This window comes from Lissotriton helveticus, chromosome 3_1 (genome assembly GCF_964261635.1).
Source record: "Lissotriton helveticus chromosome 3_1, aLisHel1.1, whole genome shotgun sequence".
NCBI classification, from domain to species: domain Eukaryota; kingdom Metazoa; phylum Chordata; class Amphibia; order Caudata; family Salamandridae; genus Lissotriton; species Lissotriton helveticus.
Genome location: NC_136061.1, coordinates 1,685,315,093 through 1,685,341,178, shown reverse-complemented (window position 1 = coordinate 1,685,341,178; position 26,086 = coordinate 1,685,315,093). Strand labels below are relative to the sequence as shown.

At 44.0% G+C, this 26,086-nt stretch overlaps 1 protein-coding gene across 1 annotated transcript in view; it reads left to right on the top strand.

Moving 5' to 3' along the window:
- Window positions 1-26,086, top strand: part of LOC144824298 (von Willebrand factor D and EGF domain-containing protein-like) — a 605,302-nt gene that overhangs the window by 447,552 nt on the left and 131,664 nt on the right. Inside the window, exon 2 of the mRNA XM_078683423.1 lies at window positions 22,190-22,377. Within this exon, the coding sequence (XP_078539549.1) occupies window positions 22,190-22,377 (188 nt within the window). The remainder of the gene's footprint in view (window positions 1-22,189; window positions 22,378-26,086) is intronic.

Genomic DNA, 26,086 nt, shown 5'->3' with positions numbered 1-26,086 from the left:
GTTCTTGTAACAGGGGTTTCTCTTCCCTCTGAGAATCCCACCCAAACCTGTTTGATTCTCCCCATTCCCCTGCTTTCAGTGTGTTCCACACATTGCTTAGGTTAGTACTTCCATAGTTATCTTCTATAAATCTGGGGATCCACTCACCCAGCTGCCGAATATATTCTACATCGCTGAGATATGCCCTGTTGAAAGACCACTGTGTCTGCCTAATGGGAAGTTCTATATCTAACTCGACCACCAGAGGGTTATGGTCCGACATAACCTTCGGGTATAGGTCAATTGTACTTTTTTTAGGCTAATTCCTTTGAAACTAAAAAATAATCCAACCTTGCAAAAACCTTATGAGGAGCAGAAAAATAAGTATACCCTAGATCAGCCCCCTTATTCAAATCCCACACATCTTCTAACCCATGTAGTGCCGGTAGCTTGGATAATGAATTAAACACTTTAGGCTTTCTGCCCTGATAGGGGATCTTCCTTGATTTGACTTGGCAATTCAAATTAATATTTAGGTCTCCACAAATAATCAGGGGTAAAGACCAGCCTACTAATTCCATTCTGAGCCAATCCAACAGGGCTGGATCATCCAATACTGGGCCGTATACTGAGCAAAGAGTGAATATTTTATTTTCTATACACCCCTGTACAATCACCCACCTGCCCATGCTGTCAGCCTGGCAGTGAGGAAAGTTAAGAGAGCTCCTTGTCCCATTCCGTGCCAAGATACCCACCCCCTTTGTGCGAGTTTCTTGTGATGTATTTTCTACTATGTAATACCCAAGCAATTCCAGAAGACTCTTCCTGCTACCCTCCATTGAGTTTCTTGGAGGCATAGGATGTCGGCTCTTAAAGCTTGCACATCAATGCTTACCTGCCTCCTTTTTTGGGGGTTATTTAAGCCGCAACTATTCACTGAGTCTATTCTAATTTTCCTCCCCATTTACAACATAAAGTACTATCAAAAAATACAATCCAACAGCATACAATACAACATGTAATACCACATTGTGCCCGCCTGTCTACAAATAGATACTACTTCTCCTGTGGTCCCGCCCCCCCCTCTCCAGCCCATCCCTCCCCCTCCCTTCAAAGTGGCAAAAAAGGTCAAGAGACCCTTGTGATGCCTCCTGCATGTGGTTGTGCCCCTAGCCGCTCCCGGCCCCTACCCCGCACCAAACCAGTACGTGAAGCTGCATGTGAGACTGCCTGTCTATCAACTTGTCCCTTGTTACCTATTGTTACCTATTTTCCCCTGTTTTTAAGCTCATTCAGGTGTTCCTGTGCTTGGATTTCGGAAGTGAACACTCTAATCGTGCCTTTACAAATAACTTTAAGTCTAGAAGGATTCATCAGAAATACTTCGCAACCCTGCTGCTGGAAGGGACAGATCAGAGAACGGAGTCGCCATCTCCTCTCTACCGTTGAATGACAAAAGTCAGGGCGGACAAAAAAGGAGTGCCCTGCTGCTGTTCTTTTTGCGTCAGGCCTGGCTTTCTCGAAAATAGCTTGCCACAAGAGAAAGTTACCAAAGAATATTAGTATGGCTCTAGGTTTGTCATCCTGGCTTGGCCTTTTTTTGAGCATCTGGGGGAACCTGTGCATCCTTTGCACCTATGCATCCCAGTTCCAATGAGACAGTTCTGGGAAGGCCTCCCGAAAGAGTCTCAGAACAAAGCCTCGGATGTCGTCGCCTTCCTCTTTCTCCGCAATTCCTAGAAGCCGAAGTTTGTTGCGCCGCTGTCTATTTTCAAAGTCCTCCAGCTTCCAGAGGACATCGGTCATTCTACTTTCGTTGGAAGTGGATTGTTTGTTGGAATTCTTCGCGTTTGCCTCCAGATGGACTATGCGCTCCTCTAGTGCAGTAGTCCGGTCGTTGACCTCGGAGCAGGTCTTACTCACTTTTCTTACTGCGCACTGAAGTTTTCTAGTAGCTGCATGGGCTCTCTTGTGTTCCCGTCGGGCTTCTGTCTGCATTTGTTTTAAAGTAGCATAGATTAACTCTATTGAAGGTGGGCCTCCTTGTGACCCAGTTTCCGTGCCAGGTTTGACACCCTGTCCAGGAGTGGTTTCTAGTTCCAGAGCACCTCAAAGGTGTGAAGAAGAGTAGTCCCATATCAACTGGTTTGACTGACTGCCATCGGAAGTAAAACCATGCTCTTTTAGGGTTCTCTTTCTGCCAGTGTCAGGCTTCAGCGCGGGACTACCACTGTCCGATGAGAGCTCGTCAGAGCTATTCTGCCAGCTTTCCTCTGAGGTCTCATATTCATCTGTCATTGAGTAGAATTTATCCACCTCGGGGGTCCCTGCGGCTGCTCCTTCCGTTAGTGCCTGGCAGGGCTTGATCAATAATTCCTTAGCAGGGGTTTGGAGGGGCCTGTTATCAGTTTTCTCGAGCTGTCCTTCATTTTGCTCCCTGTCCTCCGTGAGGCTTTCTGTGAACTGATCTGTGAGCCCGCTGGTTATGTTAGGGGGAGCAGTAGTGAAGATGTTTGCCAAATTGTCAGCAAGGCCATTAATCTCCTCTGCCCTTGATATCGGAGCAGTCACGGTAATCAGCCCGCTGTCTTGTGCCCCTTTGTCGGCCCCCTTATCTGCTAGTTGCTTTTTTTCCCCGTGTCCTTAATAAGTTTACCATTGGTGCTGATAACAGGTTTGCCTTTGTTTTGTCCGGTGTTCATTTGTAGTGCAGAAATATTGTTTGCTCTTTTATCTGCAAACATACCTGGCACCGTTGGACCCTTACCACGGGCGCCTTTCTCCACCTTCTGTTCGCTCGGCGTTGTTCTTCCCCCCTGTGCGCCGTCTCTGGGCAGGTCATCAGGACGAGCATCAGTGCTAGAATCCAGGGTTCTGCACTCGCCGGCAGGGCGAGTTGAAGATGCGGTGAAGGATGCCTGCTTGACGCCAGCTCCATCCGTGTCTTTTGCCACCGGCTTTCCTTTCGGGGGCATTACCGCGCCGATGTGAGTAAGCTTGCCGGAGTGGGCCCTGTCTTCAGAAGCTGCAACAAAGTATCGCCGATCCCCCCGAAACACGCTGCTTCTTTCAATGGCAGCCGCCGCCGCTCTCCACACTCGCAACGCTTGAGTTGCGAGGGTCAGCGCCGCGGGAGAAAGTTGCAGCCGCATCCGATTACTGCCAGGTAGGAGCTGAATTTCTATTTTAAAAGTGCTTTAAGGGTGTTACAGTATTCAATACCAATATCGCCCGTTATCTGTATTTACGCGATGAGTTTTAGGCAGTCTTCATGAAATCCAGAGTCAATTGCGGGGTCATGGTCAGGGAGCAGCTACTCGCTACCGCCATCTTGAAGCGCCTGCATTTCTAAAGTGACAAAGCGCTGGGTTAGCTGCTTTGGAGCTAACCCAAACTCTACTACTTTAATGTAAATATGCCCCCAGTTGTTCTGGTCCCTTTATCATGGCGCTGTTTCAATGTTATTATTCTTGGCTCAGCTGGGCTAGGCTCGGCTGCTCTGTTTGAATCAGTTCCTTATGTTTTTCTCTCAATGCACAACTAGGCTATACATTTTGAAGCAAATTTTACTAATTTCAAATTATTTCTTTTGTACTGATTGTATGAAACTATTACAGAATTTTGTCATGGAAGAATTTGGATAACTTGTACTCTTGCAATAACTAGCATGGGTATAAACAATGTAATTATTTTCCCTTTTGTTACTGTGCTGAGTTTTCTCTATTATAGATCCCTACTTTAAAAAGATTTGCTGTTAACACTAAGTCCACATGTCTCCAGTACTACTTTTCAGCATTAGCGTCACACTTTAAAAGAGGTCGGATAGACATGTTCTTATCACCTCACGTCCTGCAAGCTGGCCAGTCTTGTGCTAAAATATATTGATATATTTATGCGCCATTAGCTTTGGGTGTCTAGTTCACTGAATGAAACAATTTTATCAGTGACACAAATGTATGTATCTAAAGGTATAGAAATGTGTAGAGTGTAAACTAGCTAGGCAGCAATGGAACATGAAAGAATAGCATAAAACAAGGGCAGGAGCAGTGAAATAAGATTCAGCATCGTTTACAATGTCACACAATGCATGTGAATGGTGAAATGTGTAGATGGAGTTGAAGTGTGTTCAGATGTTTTGGGCCTTCTCCTCCTTTCTGAATTGAAGAAGGGTTGGGACAGGGTCCATGATGATTTAGATATTGATTCACATCCTGGCAGCATTACTGACTTCACTTCTGGGTTTCTGTGTTTAGCATGTTTCTGTTTCCAGTCTGATAATGTCCTGGTTACAGGTGTGGTGCTGCAAATGGAGATAGTATTTTCTTCCAGTTCTGGACAGCTGATACATAATACAGCTATCTTGAAAACATGCGGGTTTGGAGCAAAGCCAGTAAAGTTTAGATCATATTAAAAGGTGCAATAAAAATGTAATTACATATCCACTACTGGTCAAGTGATTACAATGCTTAGCTTAATGTGCTGCGGCGTGCCACTTTGTCCTACTATGTGCTAAATACTGAAGTCAGTATAAGCGTAATTGTTGTTTTGAATAATTTGGGCAATCTTTATGAACATAAAGATTCAGACCATCTTTGTGAAATGTTTTGGAGAATTATTTAATAATAAACTGAAATTACTACAGTTTACAATAAATGTGCAGAATTAACATGTAGGCGTTGGTGAAAATAAAAATGTGTTTACATGCAAAAATGATTGTAGGCATGCATATTTATTTGTACTAGGCCTCAAATGGCTGAAGTAAAATTGCCTGAGAAGCTGAAATTACTAGAAAATGCTTAATGTCCATACACATGTTTATTTCGAATGTATGACGTTACAACGCATGCTTTTACCACGCATGCTGTTACAACGCTGGTTTTACTACGCATACCATTACAACGCATTACACTTGGGGGTGCTGGATAGTGAATAGTTTAATTTACTATTCCAACTCCAGTCCCCGTGGACACTAGGGAAGGTGTTGGATAGTAAATTAAACTTATTCCCTATCCTAGAGCGCCCCCCAGTGTAATGCGTTGTAATGGTATGCGTAGTAAAACCTGTGTTGTAACAGCACTGCGTGGTAAAAGTTGCGTTGTAAAGGATGTTTACCGTTTATTTCTTGACCTTCTAATGGACATATTTTTCACAATAAGTGATAGTTGCATAAATGTTGTCATCTAATTTTGCAAAATGTTTCTACTTACACAAAGATCACTGTTAACTAAAGATTAGAGATGTGTCATTCAGTGAGGTAATGAAGAAGTTCACACATGAAGATGCAGCCTTTCTAAAGAGAATGAATGGTGTGAAAGTCTAAGACAACTAACAATGTATTTGATAAGGAATCTTTTAGTCAACATTGCTGTCTATGGACTATTGTATTCCTGTGAGAAGACGCAGGGCCGGCTCTAGGCTCATGGTGGCCCTGTGCAGGGAGCGTAGGTGGGGGCCCCGGAAGAGGGGGTCCGGACGGGGCGGAGCTCAGGAAGGTGTTTTCATAATACGTCCAGAAAAGTCGTTAGATGATTGACCAGTACCTTCGGCTGCTGCTACCCTTCCGAATTCATCTCCGAATGATACAATTTAGGAGGAGGAGGGCATTGTGACACACGACATGAGGGACTGGGCGCACAGACAGCTGCAGGGCCATGACAGGGGCACCGGACCCCCACAACCCCCCACAGAGAAATAATCGGTGGCTCTTTGCCCAGAAACAGTAATATCGATGCCATATCGAATATGGTGTCTTACGCTTGGCGGATGGCCACGTCCGTTGCAGACACTGCATAGCCACCTCGTGACACAACAAGCGTTTAACTTTTGTCGAAATTTGCGGCTGCGTTTTGCCAGCTTTCGCTGTTTCCACCAGGCACCACGTGGAGGTAGCAGCAATACCCAGCTTTTTTTTTTTTTTATGTTATTTTTTTTAACTTTTTCATTTAACTTTTTTACTTTTTGTGTTTTACTGTTTGCTATCTCTTCTATATTGTTTCCACTTTTCCATCTTTCGTTATCTTACAACCTGTTTTTTTCATTTCTGCATACTTGCTGAATAGCAACATGGCGAGTCTGATTAAAACCATGGAAAACATCTTGCGTACTTCTTTATGAAAGGAAGTCAACTTTACGAGCCTTCTGTGCTGCAAATTCCCTGATAAGCTGTCCGTAATCCAGAGATCTAGTAATGTCATGTTCAATTGATAACAGGGCCAAATGATTCAGTCTCTCTTGAGTCATTGATGTCCTCAAACAATTTTTTATCAATTTCAGTTTTGAAAAAGTTCTCTCCCCTGAAGCCACTGTAACTGGGATTGTCAACGCAATGCGTAAAGCCACTGCAAGATTTGGAACTACAGTGTGCAGTTTGTTTTCATAAATGAATTGTAATGTTTCCAAAGCTGTTGCATTATTTGGCACCAAGGAGGAGAACATTCGAAGCTCGGTATGTAAATCTCCGGGATCAACATCTGAGTCAGAACTGTCGGTTAACACGATGCTTAAATCGGCACATCTTTTCATCAGTTCATTATCGTTCATGCTAGCAAATTTCCCCCAGTCGTGAAGGAATCCAAAGAAATCATAGTGATGTTTCATCTGAGTGAATCTTTCAGTCATGGACATAATTGCTTGATCCATCAAGACATTGAAGAACTCAATGCGATATTTCTCTTTTGGTTCTAAGATTCCCTCATCACGACTCTCGTATTGAAATTGTCTCCTAATCGTTCTTCTTCGCAAACTTGTAGATGCAGGAAAACTTATCTCATCTGAGCTCATCTCCAGTTCTTCCGCCAACTCCTTAGCTGAAACTTGTGCAGATGTCAAACCACTCTCCTTATAAGTTTCCAGAAACTGGACAGTGTTTTCAAGGCATTTCAATGCAATACCAAGTTGCATATCCTTACTTTGCATGATTTTGCTAACAAGATTTATTTGCTGCAAAAGGTCATACCAAATCACCAGCGATACTAGAAATGCATAACTCCTTAAGTGCTTAGCCAACCCGGCTGCCTCAGTTCTGGCCTTTGGGTCATTCGCTTCCTCTGATACTTCAACCACGGCATCATAAACGGCGGCCACTTGGAAACGGACAGCCTTGACGCTATCAATACGGCATTCCCATCGAGTTTCGAATATGGCCTTTACTGTCAGATCTTTAACGTGCTTAATTAGTATTTGCCATCTCTGTGTTGAGGCAGAAAACAGTATATAAATTTGATGCAAGATTCCAAAAAGAGTCACAGCGTGAGTGGATGATTTCACCATATCACTAAGTACTAAATTCAAGCTATGGCAACCGCATGGAACATAGAACGCTCTTGGATTCATGTCAAGTAAACGTTTCTGAACACCACTTTTGCAGCCTCTCATATTTGCTCTATTATCATACCCTTGACCTCTGCAATTTTGAAACGGCAATTGCAATTCCTGCAGTTTTTGCAAACATGCTTCTGTGAGACCAGCACCTGTGCTGCTTTCAACAGGCAAGTATCCAACGAAAAATTCACTTATTTCGACTGGCATTGTTTCCACGTTCACAATTCGAAGGACCATTGTCATTTGCTCCTGATGACTTGCATCGGGTGTGCAATCCAAAATGACAGAAAAATATTTACTCTTGTGTATTTTTGCAATAATGTTGTCCAAAACTGACGCTCCCATAAGATTAATGATTTCATTTTGAATATTCTTGCCCAAGTAATGGGCATGGATTTCAGCGCATTTAATTCTACGCACATGCTCTTGCATATATGGGTCATACTTGGCTAGCAGCTCAACAAGACCTAGAAAATTGCCATTGTTCTGTTTGAACAAAGTATCAGTTGTACCACGAAAAGCCAAACTTCGTTCTGCTAGAAAATGAACAATGGATATGATCCTTTCCAAGACCTTGCCCCAACGATCACTTTCCACTTGCAGTAACTTCTGCTGTTCTTTATCTATTGTCTGTCCTTGTTTTAACCTTCTTTCTAATTCAACCCAGGCACTGACGGCGCGTATATGTTTTGAAGAGGATTCATGATCAGACAGACAACTGTGCATGTGTACCCAGTCGTCATTTCCATTATTAGTAAATTTGATCCCTGCGTCAGAAAACAATTTACAGCAAAAACAGAATACTGCATTATTTTTTTTTTGAATAAACAAGCCAGCGCCTATCTAGAATTTCACCATTTCTTAATTTCCGTGAGAACATGGTAACAGAAAAACGACGTTTACTTTTTGAGTGCTCACCACTGGGATACCTGGTTTTAGAATCTGGGTCTCTGGAGGGACCCCTTTCAACAAGAAGAACACGTTGAGCGTCAGTAAGAGAGTTCGGCCACGAAGCAGGATCACTCCAATCACATAAATCATATTCAGAACACAGGTCTGTATCATGGTCTTGCTCTTTGGCTTCCTTTTCACTACCAGCATCATCCGCCTGTAAACTCTGAACCTCCTCCAGAATGCCAGATGTTGATGGACCGATGACTGATGTTTCAGTTTCTCTGTCTGAGGGTCTATTGTCAGGATCCTCATCCTGAGTTGGTAATTGCTGCATGTTTGTATCAATGTCAGAGTCACCTTGTTCATTTTCATTGGTCTGCTTGGGAGTATCATTCTGCTCATGGATATTATCATCATGTTTTTGTTCTTCTTTATGGTCGTCAGCGCCTGTTTTACCTCGTGCATCAGCAGTACTCTGGCCAGAGGATTCTCCATCTTTAGGTTTCCCTTGGGTGAGAAAGTTCAGGATTGCTCCTTCCTGTGACGCTACGAAAGCCTGCTGAGCCACCTTTCTCTTTCGTTTCGAAGAACCAGATTCGTGTACTCTAATTCTCTTCATTTTGCTTGCAATACAACGGGCCGGGCTACAGTGGGTAGGGAAAAAAAGAAGGCAATCAGCAGTGGCGGCTGGTGAAAGATTTTGATGTGTCATTTTCATTTAAACCACAAATTACCAAATCAAAGGATATTTCCTAAAGAAATTAGGACTCTGATAGGTCACGTTGTTGTGTAGTTCCTATATTCCCAATAGGCTCTGCGCATTGTAATAGTATACACTATAGAATTGACGTAGGACTTAAGTTGACAGACTAGGTGTCTATCGAATATACTAGACTTAATTGTGTGTGCCAGCTAGCAGGGTCGGCTTCCTTCTGCACTTACTGTAGCGAGCTCGGAGCTGCGCGAGCAAGTCGATAGTCGAACTGCTCCAAAGCACTGCGTGTTTGCTAGGGCAAGTGTGGGCATATTTATACCTTGAAGGTGTAGAGTTTGACGTAACGTTGGACATAATAACGTCATTAAAGACTCGCAGTTCTTTGAAAACTCCATGAGTTCTTGGATAAATCAATATTCAAGCAAGGGGAAGTCCCTGACTGCTGAAGACTAGTTTTTCCAAGAAATCGTTACGGATTTTTGGAACTAGTGGAAGTAGCCATGCCGTATTTGGACTGCATAGGCTAAGTCTACATATGGTTATGATTTCTATGCCTATATACAGTGGCGTCACTAGGGTTGGTGTCACCCGGTGCGGGTAACTCATGGTGTCACCGACCCCCTCACGACTTACCGCATGCACCAAGGATACCAGTAAAAACCCTGGGGCTTATTTTATTTACAAGCCCCTCGCGCCGCCGGTGCACCACCTTTTTCCCATATTAAAAGTAACGCACTGGTCGCGCAAGGGGCTTGTAAATACAAAATGACAAGAACCTTAAAGAAAACCAAGACAACATCCGAATAAAGGGCATTGAAAAGACTAGGCGCGCCAAGCTTTCCACATGCATGTATCTACGTGTGTACTATAGATCATATACAATACAATCAGACATGATTACTGTTGTTTCGTTGTCATTTAACCCATGCATGACCACTGTCCTACCATGGATGCAATGCCTAGCTTACTGTCCTGTAATACCGTTTACTTCTCTTTAATGACGAACATTGGTAACAGGGAAATTATCACTACATCCTACACATTTGGTATTAGTGAGAATAATCATTACTCCCATAAAACCTCTCTGAACGTGGCTATGGAAATAAAAAGCGGAGCCTGAATTAATCCCCATCTTTGTCACTACGTCACGTGAGCCTTTCTGAAATTAACCCTAGGAGTCCTCAAAAAATATAAATACCATACCACACACATTGAGCAGAATCAAGACGTTTACTGCAGCAGACTTTTTTCTTCCCGTGGCGCATAATTTCGTTGGCCATGATTATGAGGTAGCGGTGGGGCTGTATAGATGTGGTGGGTGAAAGAGCCCAGAGGGTGTAGTGCCTGTCCAATGCCCAGTCCCAGAGGTTCTACGATATACCCTTGCCCAGACAAAAAAGGTCAGCATCTGGTTTAACACAAATGCCTGCTCTGCACACCAGGTACCAGCTCTTGTTAAAAACACTATTCCCCTAGTACCCAGAATCATCCTCCCTTTTGTTGGTGGTGTCACTGCATGGAATATACCAGCATCCAAATGTACCCCTGCCCTGGGTCTATCTCGACTGAATGACTGCACTACAATCTGTGCCCCATGGCCTATTAAGGAAAAGATGGCGTTCTCAAGATGCAGAGCCAGGCTGCTGGACTGTGTGGACTTACAGAAATAAACCCCTATCCGCCTGCTCTGAATCAACTGTGCTAGCATCCAGTGCCTGAGAACATTCTTATTTGGCCCAGTGGCTCGCAGGTCCCTCAGCCCCATTTCATTTTCAGCCATACTGGGCATGCTTCCCCCTGCTGGTCGGCGGCCTGGCCGGCCATTTTAGGCCTAGCAGTTGAGAGGAAAGCAATACATTCAGGTAGCTCTAGCCTACCTGCTTGCAGTATGTGTAAAAGGCTTGCAGGTAAATAGACAAAAGACAAGTGTATCTATCTCTATAGAGACAGATAGCGCTCGACGTGGGCCAATATATTCTGCACGTGAGCTTCTAATCGAACAGAGAACCCATTACCATTTGCTGGCTTGTCTGAGTCCAAATTAGGAGTGTTTATTTGCTGAGTTTACAGTATCAAATGCTCAATAATACATGGCTCACGAGAGCGAGATTTGTTTATCCAAGAAGTTTTGCCTCTCTCTAGCTGTGGCTTGATTTCATGGTAATATGTCATAGCAGGCAAGCTTCCCGCCCTTGAGTTTTAGTTGAACCTGCAAGTATCCTGTCCCCTTGGAGAAGCTTAGTGTGAAGCCCGGGACACCCTAGCAGTTTCAATCAACTTTTTTGTTTTGGAAACTGAATGCATATTAATGCCCCTGGGAGGAGCGCGCTACTCTCCTCATTGTGTACTCAGGGAAGCATTGAGGGCACCCTGCAGGCAGGAGAATGCTGAGGGCCGCATCCATTATTAGCTTTCCACTAAATTTGTCTATTGTCCGTCTGGCCAGCCACCTGACCTAACATGTGCATGTAACGACGTGAACATAAAGCACACTCATTACACTTTTAGAAGCCGGCCCACGGCTTGCTCGCTTGCTGACCAGGGTGCTTTCAAGCAAGAGAAGACGAGTGAGTGACTCACTGTTCAAATAACTTACCCTTCATCCAGCAAATAATGCTGGGCATACTTTTATTAAACTTTTGTGCGACAGACTGCAAACATTTGCAATGGAAACAATGATTTGCTGTACACAAAGCTCTCATCTTGCGTCCACCATGTTCTCTGGCTGGCAACACCCCCTCCTTTATTCACTTTTATTATGTTCACCAGACTTATCTAACGCCAGCTCATTACCAAGTCATTTACCCTGAAGTGTCCCTCTTCTGCTCCTGCCGTAGCTCGAATGATACTATGTTTGGTCATAGGATTTGGTTGTGCCCAATTTTGAAGGGGTTGTGGAATGCTGTCATTGATTGTTTTGCAGACTGGACTGGTAAGTGTGACTTGAAGATGCTAAAAAGCATGCTTGCTGCGTCTCATGCCTAGGTCCAAAGCTAGCAGACCCCATAACAAATGTATGGATCAAGCCTTGGCCCTAGCCCTTACTAAGTGACACATTGCCATGAATTGGAGGTCATAGACCTGCTCAACTCTGCCAGGGCAGAGATGGATGGGCCTGACTGACTCTGGCAGGGGCGTAACACAGGCCCACGCAGCCCCCTTGGTGCGAGGGGGGCCTCTAGCTCCAAGGGGCCCACTCAACACTGCACTGTGGCCGGAGAGCTCCTGATTGAGCCCGGAGGGGGCCCCTCTAAGTACCGTGCAGGGAGGCCCCCTCACTTTTCGTTACGCCAGTGGACTCTGGACTGGGTGCTGATTCTCATGACTATTTGCCCTAAGTTTGATGACAAACCTGTTGTAAAACCCTGCTTGCACAAATCCAGTAAAGAAGATGATGGAGAGCAGGTACAGTGAAGAGCCGTTTATTCAGAACAAGCGAGTCTGATGTACAATAACAGAATAATCCCAACGTCTACTTCTCCCCATTAACTACTCTATCTTCCCATTCAAATCAACACACAAGACGCACATCCCACGCGGTACCATTTAAATAATACGATGCCGCGTCGAAAGTAGTTGGAGCTGACACGAGTGCGAGAGTGTTCGTGTCCGCTTCAAACATAAACACATGAGCACATAACAAAACCATCGTAGAGGGAGAGCTCCACAGAACTTCTCGATGGTAACTGCTGTCTGTGTGCCTGCCACATATGTCTCTGTCTTAGTACACTTAAAATTATCATTTACTAATCCATATTGATTAAACTGAAGAGCTTGGCATCTTCGCCTGACAGTTGGAGGAAGGTAGTGGGTGGCCTACAGCCAGCGAAAGTAGTCAAAGCAAAAATCTAGGGGTCCATCACAAAAGATGGTTGTTTCCCACTAGTATGGTGTAATAAACTCTGCATTAAAATCTGGCATGTCTCCGAACAGTGGCATTTTTCACTGCGGTGATCCCTGAGAATTTTCATCAGAAGAACCACCTCTGCCATAGTCACAGTGCTGTGGGCACGGTGGAACCTGTAAAAATATTATTATTGTCAGCTCCCCGTTGACAAACTGTGTGATCATGAGTAATCATATTTTCAACAGGTCGGTAAACTGCTCCTGACAGTAAGTAGCATCCTGGAGCCAGTCTGCTGCAAGCAATAACGCCCGCCGCCCCCACCTCATCGCTACGCTGTGCTTGGCAAGCAGAAGGAAGGTTGCTGCCAGTTTGCACCTCTCAGGCGCCACCTTCTGAACATATCCCAATAGCGCAACACGGAGAGGAACGTTCACGGGAACAACCCAGAATATCAGCATCAACCATGGTAAAAATGTCAACCCAATAATTGGAGATACCTGGGCAGGCCCAAGCAATCGGGCAGTGGTTACATCGTATGTCTGTGCTCATGTTCATTTTAAGCAGTCTCACGGTGTATGATACAGTCAGTGTATGACTTTTAAAAAGGAATAAGACAGAGGTGATAGGGGATAATGCATGTGACTGGGCGCAACAGTACTGCCACTGTGCATCTGTCAGTGTGCGTGATGGGGGTCGTAATATCAGCATCTCAAGCGCTATTGCTCATAGGAATGCGTATAGGTGCTTGAGTTTGCATGGCCACATATAATTTCAATGAATCGGCTCGGCACTATAATGTGATGACTCTGATGTGGGAGTGGGACGGTGCAACTGCAGGCCTGGCCTCGATTCACAGTGCTTGGGCAGCCATGAAAGCAGTAAGCATTATCTAAACATCCTGCTAAAACAAACCTGATTGCATCACACTAGGAAAAGCCAACATCAATAATGACGTACATGAAAAATCACACTGTGGCCATCTCCTTAGAGACTTGCTCTGAAATTAATTGTGTCAGTGGTAGTCTATACCTGCTGTGCAGTGCAAGTCGTCCGCTGACTGTCGTCCGCTGAGATCTCTCACACCGTCGTCCAATTAGGGTCGACTCGGGGAACGAACCGGAGTCGGACAGGAGGTGTTCTCTGAATCCGGTGGTGGGGCGCGTTATCTTCCTTTATGACGACGCACTCTCTCGTGACCAGACTCCACCAGACCACCACTCGTGACCGGGGATGACGTCACGCCGCCGCGTAACGTAAGCAGCACTGGTGCAAGTTGCGCACTGCGCACAGGCAGCGCGCGCCGCGGGGGCTGTCCCAGGGCCGTCACGTCATTGTAGTGCTAAGATTGACGGCCCTGGGACCCAAACTGCTGGCTGCCTCTCTGACTCTGGGAAACAGGAGCGGTAAACATCAACAACGGCGCTGGCCGGCTGCTGACATTGCTAAGCCAGGGTCGGAGCCGGGAGGCCGCCAAATCCTGCCAGGGGCCGCCTCGTCGTGGCGGCCCCTGGGGTTTGGCGGCCCTGTGCAGGTGCACAGTTTGCACATGCCTAGGGCCGGCCCTGGAAGACGAGGAGTGATTGTGTTCTCGTGAGAGCATTAGAAGGTGATTGGCTGACTGGAGACAAAAGAAGCAACATGTTGCAAAAGCTTCAGACTGTAATGTCTATAATAGTGTGTGTTCCTAGAGTAGTCACCCCTTCTTTCCACTTCATCCACACCTATCGCAATTTCATGCTGCTCAGAGACTCTACTGAGTTTCTTAAAACTCTTTTTATGAGAAGTTCTGTTTCAATTATTGAATTATTAGTCTGATTTGTGATGTTAAAGCTTTATGCTTTTTCTCTAACTTTCTCTCAAATTGGAACTCTTTATGGGTTCTGACTGACACCTTTTTCATTCTTAGAATAGGTATTCTTTCATTTATAAAACATGCTTAATACACAATAATGTGATTCATTAATTACTTATTGATTTCTAATGAGATTCTAACAACTGCGATTGATGACATTAACGTGTAATCTCAATAAAAGATGATTTGCTATAGATATGAATAATAAAACCCTATAACTCATAACAGACTTTCTTTATTGACTGAAAATAGATTAGTGATTGTGATTATAATTGCATGTGATGTACAGCTCCTGATCTTCTCTGAAACAATGCAAAGATCCATTGCCTCACTGACATCGGGAATTAGCCCGGATAATGGGAAACCAAGATTTTAATTTAAACAGATTCCTTCTCCAGCATTTACATTATACACTAAATGTAATTTCATTTGTGAGTTATGCACATTCTGGAATCATTTAGTCCATGAGGTACTAATCATGTTTTTGTTGCAGACACTCCAAATCGGAGTTTGCAACCACAAAAACTGTTTTTCCCGTGTATCAATCTCATTTTATGATTTAATAACGTTTTACTGACTCCTAAAAATGAAATTGCAACTAGATACCGATTCAGTAATTGGAAGGTAAATGTTTTGAGTATTCCTCAAAAATACCTGATTGGTACCCTTTTTATCAAAGATATCTGATTGTAATTCTTGTTGCAAGCCATTGAATAGTTACCGAACACCAAGTTGAGGTGGTAATTGATCTGCAATAGGAAAGGGGTCCGCTTTGGACTCTTTTCTCTGTGAATTGTGGGAAAGATTGCTGGAGGAGTAGACACTGGTTGAGAGCCATACCAGAATCCATGAAGAACTTTTGGAAAAAGAAAAAAATTATTTTTAAACTATCACTATTTTTTTTAAGGATACGGGCCTCCTATAAAGAACTTTATTGTAATGAAATCACAGAAAAGGTAGTCTGCTTACACATGCAGGCCACCATCCTTGTGATAGTATCCAATCAGAGTGAGTTGCAACTTGTGACGTACTGAATAAATATTAATTAGGAAGGTCAGATTGTGATCAACTCTGATTTACTATTAGAGTATAGGTTGGTTCGCAAAATATATTACTGGTCTAAAATATACTAGTTGCACATAGTTGCTAGTTTATACGATATGTATTATAATTCATCTGACCCTTAGTACATTTTATAGCGCTTTATAGTCATCATATGACAGGACCCAATTGAAAAAAATGCCCCCTTGACAAGCCTGATACCAAGAGAGTAGTCACACTTTATCTTTCCTCTGTATTTTGAATCCTATTAGATTTTCACAAGAGCTTGTTTTATGAAGGATTAATCGTAATAGTGAAAACCAAAACACGTTGATTTCTGACATTTCTGTTTCTCTGGATTCTGAAATATTACACCATAGTTGAGTGCCAGAATTGGAAATGATAATTACAGCCCGGTCCCAGAAACTATTTGGATCACTGAGCTCTCACATCTCTATTACATGCTGGCAGCTGCCCATGATCACTATAGTATTGCATGACGTGACTTCATCAAGAAGTAGTGGCAGGAGCGGTGCAGCCATGAAAGAGGTTCCCAGGGAATATCCTACAGAAAATGGAGGACAACTTGTGGGTGTGAATCCTGACGCGCTAGAATGCCTTCAGTGAACTTTTGGGCACAATGTGATTTGAGGTTTCAATGTGTTATGCTGGATTAAAGAACTCAGGGTAGGTTGTTCTGTAATTAGGGGCTGGGAGACGGCAACTTCATATTTCAGTAACTCTTAGGGGGGCTTCTTGATGTAGCGGGAGGAGATGAGGGATGTTGGCGTGCATGTAAGCAATTTTGATAAATGTTCTAAAATAACAGTTGAAGGGGCGGTGGTACAAAATGCTAAAAAACTGATCCATTTAGTACTGGATGAAGTGATGCTGAGCAATATTGACTCGCATGGGCCTTGTGAAACTTGTTGATTTGCCCCAAAACATCCGCGGAGACTCCATATTACTGTCTATAGTAACTACACGTTAGTGGTTGATGGGAAACCAAGGCTTCACTGTTCGAGCAGAACTGTTGAATAAACAAGTGACAATTCACAGTTGTAAGAGACTTCTGCAGAAAATAAAGCTGATTCATTAGTCTTCTTCACAATACCGATGCCCGCTGAGTTGTACGTATAATGTGCTCTGTACTGGGAGCTCTACTATAATATTAGTAGCCAGATTTGTCTCAGAAAAATGGTGAATATTGAGGCAAGGCAATATCTCACGAGAACCCTTTCTTCTGTAAGTCGTGTTGAATTGATTTGTTTTTTGTTCTTCATAAAGTACTCTTGTTTCTATTGCATTAAAATAATGTAGTAAAACATTATGGGGCATATTTACAAGGGCCATATCTCAGCTTTTTTGGCTTTTAAAGCCAAAAAAGCGTAGATAAAAATATCGCCATATTTACAAGAGGGTGATAACATGCATTAGCGCATGTTAGCACCCTTTTACCTGACGCCTCCCTTTGCATCTCTAATGAGATGGAAAGTGGGCGTCACTGGGCAGTACAACCTTGTAAATGTCGCTGATGCGCACATTGCAATATTACAACGCTGCCCGCGCATTTTAGCAGGAAAACACCGCTATCCATGGGAAATTATTGCCGTTGCGCTATGCATTGTTAATACAGCGCAAGCATGGCGATAACTTTTTTCTCGCTAAGCGAGGCCAGAGATAATTATCGCTGCCGCTTGTTAATTATGTCCCCAAATGATTGAATGAGGCACAGATTTAGCTGCATTTCAATACTTCTTCTACATTACTTCCTTCTTGCGGTGGCATAATGGCCACGCATGTCGCACTGCCGCTTGCAATATTTAGTGACAATGTAGACATTTTGCAGTGAACTTTATTTAGCTAAATTTTTTTCTGCAGCTTTGCTATTAGACTAGAAACCCCACTCGCTTCTCCCCCAACGAAGCTGTTAGTCTAACGATCTGTTAACTTATCCATCCCTTAACTTCTTTATCCATGTCTCACAGGTGGAGCACCCAATGATCTGTACTTGGTATGTAAGTACTTCTCACCACAGACTATCCCTGAAAATCAAATGTGTCCTGTGATGTCCTAAATCTATACACCCCTCACCACCCGTCGCTAAAGCCGGCATAACATTCTGCTCTCTCCCAAGCATATACACCTCAGCAGCCTATACACAATGGCTCTGCATGAGAGATGTACTCCCCAGTGGCTCTGTGTGGTCCTTCGTCATGAGCGAATATGGTGACCCATACAGTGTTTTTCTTTTGGATTGATTGAACACTTAGCAACTGATCCATATCAATCATTGACCCTACAGAGGGAGTTACAAAGGTACGTGTAAAATAGTCTCTTGAATATTCACAGTAAATGGTTGGTATACAGACACCAGTCTGTGAAGGTGCTTGTCAAAAGAAATGTAACACAATTGAAAAAAGTACAAAATGAGGCCCATACATGTAGATACCCGTTTGTGTGAGGGGGTGCAAAATATTGTATTATGCACGTGCAGGTCATGCTATCATGGCTGCTTGAATGGTATGTTAATTATAATGCTCATTACCATGAGTAGAGCTGCAGTCTGAAATTAGCATGAACAAGTTGTGTGCTGCTGTTTAATTGAAGTTGCATGCCGATTTATCATCAGTATTCAAAATTGATCAAAAACATGAAAGTTGGTCAGTATTATTATTATGGACTTCTACAATCAAAGTAATATCATCCGGCATCTAAGCTGTGGAATGATGATGCACTCTTGTATGCATTCATTGAAGGTGCACCAGAAAATAGCATTGATATGGAAAAACTTTTGCATGTATTGATAATGCTGTGGTCCCCTCCATCTGGTATGATAGCATTTTTGGTTTATTCACACACATAACTATCAGCATGCTGATGCCCCCTCCAGACATCAAAGCTGTTCCGCAGAACATAACTACAAGAATGTGTCTTATTAGACACAAACAATGTGGCTATTTCACAAATAACAAGCCTTTAACCTCCCTAGTGAGGCAGAACAGTCCACGGCCTACTCAGCACAAGTGTTGCGGGCTAGCACCTCAGTGTACAGGCATGCAACAAATAACACCAAACAAATCATTAACCAGTAAGTACATGTATTTATAAAAAGGAGAAATACTTTATTAAACACACACTACTCACTAAAATTGACAAATATATACATGAGGGCAGGTAAAATCTCAATGTTTACCTGCTTTTAGCACTTCACACCCCTAGTGAGCATTGAACCCTAAAACCACAACACCCCTTATATGTACTAGATACAATATAATGGGGAGAAATTATCAAAAGGCAGGTGGACTGACGTTGTCAGGGTGTGACCAACTTTAGAAAAATAGAAATGTATTTTAATAAACCAATGCATCCTCGTTAAAAACAAATGATTTGCTGTTAAATTTGTAATGGTATATAAAGCATTTCACTCAGTTTAATTAATCGTTATTCACATTGTCAATACAGTGGTACAATGATTTTTATAATACATGTAATGATTCACAGCAAAATTTGCCCTTGAATTTCTTTTTTAATTAACTGTGAGCTTGATTGTTTTTTTTTTTAACTGTAAAACAGACTCAAAAGCAAACACTGAATTCCAGCACTCTAGAGCTATGAAATGAATACACTAGGCTCCGTGACTACTGGAAAAGGGAAGTAACCCTCCCCAAGTCATTTGTTTTACTACTTGTCGGGCTTATGGTGCCATTAAGTATTTTAAAAAGGGGACTGCTGTGGTTTTAATGGGGCATAGCATTGTTGCAGGCTGCCCTCTAGCATGTTAAACAGGCAAAGCAGTGCTCCTGCTCTTCCGGGTGTGCCTCTTCCTTAGGACAACGTTTTTATTTTGTTATCATGGGGCCTCGGGCAACAACAATATGCTTTCCTTCTTGTTTACCTTTTTTTTATTTAAGGTGTGGATGTCCCCCTACACCTCCTAAGGGATACTTGAAAGCTGGCCTCTAAAAGGGCCGGAACCCAAGCCCACATTACCCATCTGGTTCTTCGCCAGGCCAACACTACTGAGGTGCCAATGTGGGATCTTCCTTTTCCTTCCTGAGTGGAAACATTCGTCAATCAGGGGTTTGTTAAAGCGCGACTACTCACCCGTAAGGGTCTCAAGGCGCTAGGGGTGGGGGGGGGAGGTGCAGGTTCCATTCCATCAAGGAGGGGGTCTGTCGAAGAGCCAGGTTTTGAGGTTTCTTGCGAAGATGGGGAGCGATGTTGTCTGTCTGAGCACTTGCAGGACACCTGGGTCAGCAGAGGTCTGGGTGCCTCCTCCTTCTGGAGGTCACAACTCTGGAATGACCAGTCCACAGAAAATCCAGGGGAATCTATCAGGGTCCTACCAGCAAACAGCCGCGGGCCGTGGAGTGAGTTACGGTGGGGCAGGGAGGCGGGGAGGGGGAGGGGCAGGGTGGAGGGAGCTAAAAACTGGCATATGGATAATTGCAGGTAAGTACACAATTTTATTAATAAAACGAAATTCGTAGCGCGCACAGCATCACATTTTGCGATGCAGTGCGCGCTACAAAATTCGTTTTATTAATTAAATTGTGTACTTACCTGCAATTATCCATATGCCAGTTTTTAGCTCCCTCCACCATGCCCCTCCCACCCTCCCTGCCCCACCGTAACTCCTCCACGGCCCGCGGCTGCCAGCAAGTCCATCCCTCCACTGTCTTCCAGGGGTTGGAGGGCCCCACTGGCCCTAGAGGAAACAAATCCTAGTCCCTGGGTGCCTAACGAAATCAGAAGTCCTTAAGTCTGTTATTGAGGTAGAGGTCAGGTGTCTTCTCCCTTGCAGCTCGGCCTTCCTCCAGCATTTCTTACCCCAGGTTTAAACTGTTCTTATACGTCCAAACCTCATGCAGAGGGGTTTTGGTGGAGGTGGAGAGTTCAAGAATGTAAAAACCTCTGCTCAATGCAAGTTTAACATGGCATACCCCTACTCCTGTCCCAAGTGCGTTGCAGAACATGCTAGTAACTTCCAGGATGGTGCCTTTAAATGGTCTGTTGAAAAATCTTGTCTTAGACCCTACGACCTGCCCCTAACTGCCACAGCTGCCTGGTCCCTTCCCTCCAACGTTTCAAAGTACAGGCCTTCATGTGACCGACTCCAGTTGTCTGACTACCCTTTTTGGTTTTGTGGGGTTGAGCCTGCCCAGGCCAGGAGCAGTGTGTGAAGTATTTAGCACATGCAGCTAGCGTTCCCTCTCTTTACTCTCACAGGAGAAGACCTAATAACTGGGAAATGGCCTTGAGAGAGGGCGTGAGAGTGGGGTATTTGATTCTCCAACTGGCCATCAGAATATTTAACTTGGCCCAGTAGGAATAATTTAACATATTTGAAGGCTAGAACCTAATTAGGAGCTGAGTCAGAGAAAAATAATACATCTCCAAGTGCTTCAAGGAGTGCAGATATGTAGAAAGTATTGTCAGATATGCATTCAGGATCCTTATTTACCATAATATTGGTGCATCACCATAGGCCTAACTATGTTGAGACGGTCATTGCATAAATATTTTATACACTGCCTCTAAATTAACCCTGCTTGCATTTTGCCAAGCAGCCAAAGAGTTAACCATAGGTTTATTTAGTGAGTTGTCTGGTTGACCTCGTCAAGGACTGTGGTTGTAGACTGTAAAATGTCCAAAGCAAAGCAGATTGATCTATTTTATACAGAAAGACTCTAATTCCGAGGGTAGGGAAAATACTACCCCTGTACAAACAGAAGTTTGAACTGGGAATGGAATTATGACTTGTGGGATAACCATCTTTCATCCACAGCTTACCACGGGCGGATATCAGCAGAACAACCCTGCTGAAATTTATCCGAGGCAAGGTCTTTGATAAAATGCAAAACATGGAATTTGGGGCATTAAAAATTGATTGCTGTGCACAGCAAGGAAACACCGTCCAACCAGCCAAGAGAAAATTCCTCTTCTTCAATTAAACCATCACCCGATATTAAACTTGTCAGAATTATCATTATTTAAGAACTCTTAAGGAATATTCTACACACATATTTTTTTAATATTTATACTTGATCAGATTAAGTAGCTGTTTGAACACCCAGTCGATTTCCCTTAACCACCCACTGATTGGTTGTCTATGAACTGTCTGAAGATATTTTCCCCATATTGCTGAAAAAAGGCTAATCTATCAAATGAAGGAAGGCCACCCTATATCTTTAACACATGGTAGTCTACAATTCCTGGGGCCAAACAGAGCATATTGTCGGTGTTTGTAGAATGTATTTCATAAGTGAATATGTGTGTTTGGATGAGCTCTGTCACTCTATGTATATGTGTTGCACCGTAGAATGCACAAAAATGCTATAATGCACTAAAACATCCTGAACAAGAAACGTGTAATTTTTCAGCCATTAAAAATCTAGAAGTGACCGTGTTATAAATACCTTTAATATGTTGTGGACCAACGTTTTGTTTTAATCAAAACAAAATATTATATTCGGACAAATAAGTAATTAGGATTTCCACCTTAAGAAAATGTTTATTCTGCATTTCTTTGTTTTAGCTCATCGTGAGTGCCATCCAGAAGGTCATACGATTTTGAATAATCCTTATCGAAGCGTTGATTTCGATTCACTGGAACTTCAGCGCACAGCACGTCAGGATCTTATCTGTGACAATTCTTTGACACAAGGATGGTACCGTTTCATCATCAATAACCAATCTTCAGAAATGCCCACACGTTGTATCGAAGTGAGTACCTGACTCCTACAAGTTGTAGAACACAAGAAAGTAAACTCTTACCTACAATGTTATGTTTTGCGAAATATGCATTTACGCTGACCTTTGTCAACTTTTGTTTCTGAAATTTTAATGAAAACCCAAATAAATATCGCAAGCCTAGTTTAATGACAGATCTAGAATATAATATGACTGAAAACTGCGTAGGCCCCAATTACAGGTTGCACTATACTAGTGGGGTGCAAACTCTTCACATATGATTACAATTATTGTACGGTAATACCTCACCAGTACTGAGCAATTATGAGTTAACCTAACAGAAATAGTGTGTTATATTCCGTTTTCGAATTAGCTTAACAATCACATTTACCACCTGCGATGAGCACTTGCTTGTGTGCGGGGGTGGGGGGTGATGCATGAAGGGAGGTAGGCGTTAAAAAGAGGAGGTTTGGTAAGAACAGAGGGGGGAGCGTGGGGGAAAGGGGAAAAAGAGGGGAGGGCGCATTGCATGATCCCTTTTGCCAAAGGAAAACGTTTAGTTAGGGTTGGTGGATTTTATTAGCCACACTTCCTGGTCAGTAAAACAGGGTCAGATGTTCCCTGACTCCTTTCCTAGGTTCAGGATCCCAGGGCCAGTTGTAATCAAAAGCAGCAGCATTCCTCATGAAAATGTTCCTTTGCCCATTTCATAATCAGGGCCTTAGAAAGTCAACTACATGTGATGTCTCCTTGAAAGGTGCACACTGCAATTGTCACCCCTATTCAAATTCTGCTTTGTAATATAACCAGACAGTGGCGGCCAGCATGGCTCGCGGGTGTCAGGGCGGACGGGATTTGGGGGCAGTAGGCAGGAACGGGGATAGAAGGGTGCGAGGGTCACAGCAATTAAAACAAAAACCCAAATACCTTCCCACTGGGCCCTGCGCATCTCTGTTCCTGCTCTCGGTTTCCAGGAACAGAAGCAGGCAGCCAAGCTCTTTCCCCATACCAATTACAACGCTGCAATGCAGCATTGTCATTGGTCTGAGAGCCGCAACACGGTGCTCAGCCAGGGGCTATAGGGGTGGGCATGTTCTCCATGCAGGCTGTAATGCAGCCAAAGCGGTACATGGAGAACAGGGAAAGGGCTCATGACTGTTTTGGGCTGCACGAGAGGGCCAACCAAGCGGTCATTGCACATTGAGGAGGGTTGTATCCTCCTCCTCTGCTCTTCAGCACCACCCTCCTTCTCAAGCAAGCTGCCACAGCAGGAAGAAAAAATAAAATGATAATAACATTACGTTATTATCATTTTATTTTTTCCTTTCTTTTCCTGCTTGAAGGCAGTGGGGCGATGCTCCTCTGCCTTAGTCGAGAAACCGCCACAGTAACCAGATACATTTTTGTGCACATTTTAGCAAGGAAAAAAACTAAAATGTGAACTTCCTTCCTTCATCACCAGATGGCTGCTCATAGACACAAAAAATATATGTAAGGCAATCATCATTACTGTTGCACATTTAATCATTCAGATGTACTGATCATTGTTTATTCAAGAGAACTAATTGTTTAGAATTAGGCTGGGCCACATTATTTTATTCCGGAGTAATCTATAGTAAATTTGGTAATTTCACGGTAATCTTGAAATGCAAAATTCTCAAAGTTACGCCTTTATCCCTGAAAACATAATTATATACTATTCGCAGTAAAAATGTAGTGCAAGTAAGTGCAAATGCATGGGAACAAAATTATCAAAAGAGGGAGAAGAGCTTTTTGTTTTTAGCACGAATTGCATAAGTGGAAAGAGTAGCTTTTAATACTCATCCAATGAATTGCAGCAATCTATGTAATGTTATGGCTGACGTCATGAATAGTCATTCACTTCAGGACCTACACCACAGAGAATGACACCTTTCCAGAGGCGTAGCTACAGCTTGTGGCGCCCGGGCTTATTCCTCAGATTGCCGCCCCTGGTGGGAGGGGTGTTGGGGAAAAAGGACGGCGACCACTTGAAAGAGGTCTGAGAGACACGTAGTATCGCTGCTAATAGTTACCTCGATCACGCAAGTTACATGCACATACAGGACGTGGTCCAAGGCTACACATTTGAATACACCGGTGTTAGAACTGGGGGTCTCTAGTTGGCAGAGGTAGGTACCACTGTCCAAATAGGGACCCTTGCTTCTAGTCAGGGCAAGGAGATAACCCTCTGAGATAACCCCTGCTCACCCTCTAGGTAGCATGGCACGAGCAGGCTAGGCTAACCAGAGGCAATGCGTAAAGTATTTGTACTAACACTCACAGTAGGACAGTGAAAACACCACAAACTGACTCCACAACAGTTTAGAAAAATAAAGGTATTTCATCTAAACTACACAAGACCAATACGACAAAAATCCAACATACACAGTTCAAGAATATGGTTTCAAAAGAGTTCTTAAGGTTGCGTTAAAATTCTTTAGGTTGCGATAGAATTCTCTACGTTGCGATACAGATGCGTGAAAAGTTCACAGTTGCGTCACGTTTACTCACAGTACCTTTTAGTTGCAACAAAGGTCCAAAAGCAGAAGCTGGTGCGGTGGAAAACAAGCGATGCGTTGCTCCTGAGACCCTGGGGAGGCGATGCGACAGTCCCGCTGCAGCAGCGGTCGTGATGTGATGAATCCGGTCTGTATGGGGAGGATGGCCACTTGTATGGATTCCGGTGCGTAGGTTCCGTAGGTAGTTTGTTCTCGCCAAGGCACGATGTGACGATCTCGTAGGGGCTGCGACGATCTCCGGGGCGACGATGCGCGATCCAGCGGTGATCCTTTCTCCTCGATGCGATGGTTCTGCGACAATGCTCACAGCGACGTGATGCGGTCCGCAAGCAAGCGGTGCGGCGATCTCACCCAGCGACGACAGGCTCTGCGACAACACTCGCAGCGATGTTCGACTTTCCCGCACCGGTCTGGTGCGTCCCGCAAATGAAGGATGCGACGTCTCTGGAAGCGGCCTCAGGCGCTGCGACGATCTCGACCTCCGTAGCGGCGGGAAACTTCTCGCACTGTCGGGGATGCGCTCTGTAAGCGAGCGATGCGACACTTTTCAATTTCAAAAGTCTCTCAAGCTTAGTTTCAAGCTTCCCAGCACAGGTACAACTTCCAGAGGCCCCACAACTGGAACAAGCACTCTAGGAAGGACAAAACTCTCTCAGCAGAGTTCAGGGAAGCTGGGAGTGAAGTCCTTTTGTTCCTGAGACTTCAGAACAGGGAGCCAGCTCTACTCAGGCCCTTGGAGATTCCTTCAAGACAGGGGACACAGCTCAGCAGCAAAATCCTTCCCCTCTCCTTGGCAGCAAAGCAACAGGTCAGTCCAGCAGAGCAACAGCAGGACAGTCTTCCTTCTTCAGTTTCAGCTTTCTCCTTGGCAGAGGTTCCTTCTTGATTCCAGGATGATCTAATTTTCTGTTGTCAGGGGTCCTGTACTTATACCCCTAAAGTCTTTGTTCTCTCAATGCATGTGGGCCCTGAGCCCGGTCTAAACCCGTTCTGGGTGTTTCCTGAGTACTTTGTTTTGCTGTCTTCTTCCTACCTTTCAGAGTGAGGGGCAGGGCCATCAGCCGCCCAGCAGGAGGTGGACCCAGCATTGTGGAAGGCAGGCACAGCCCTATTCAGGCCCAGGTGCTAACTCCTCCCACCACTCCAGTTGCAAATGCAGTCATTCAGCCTAGGGCTGACTCAGCCAGCCTCCTGGGGAATCC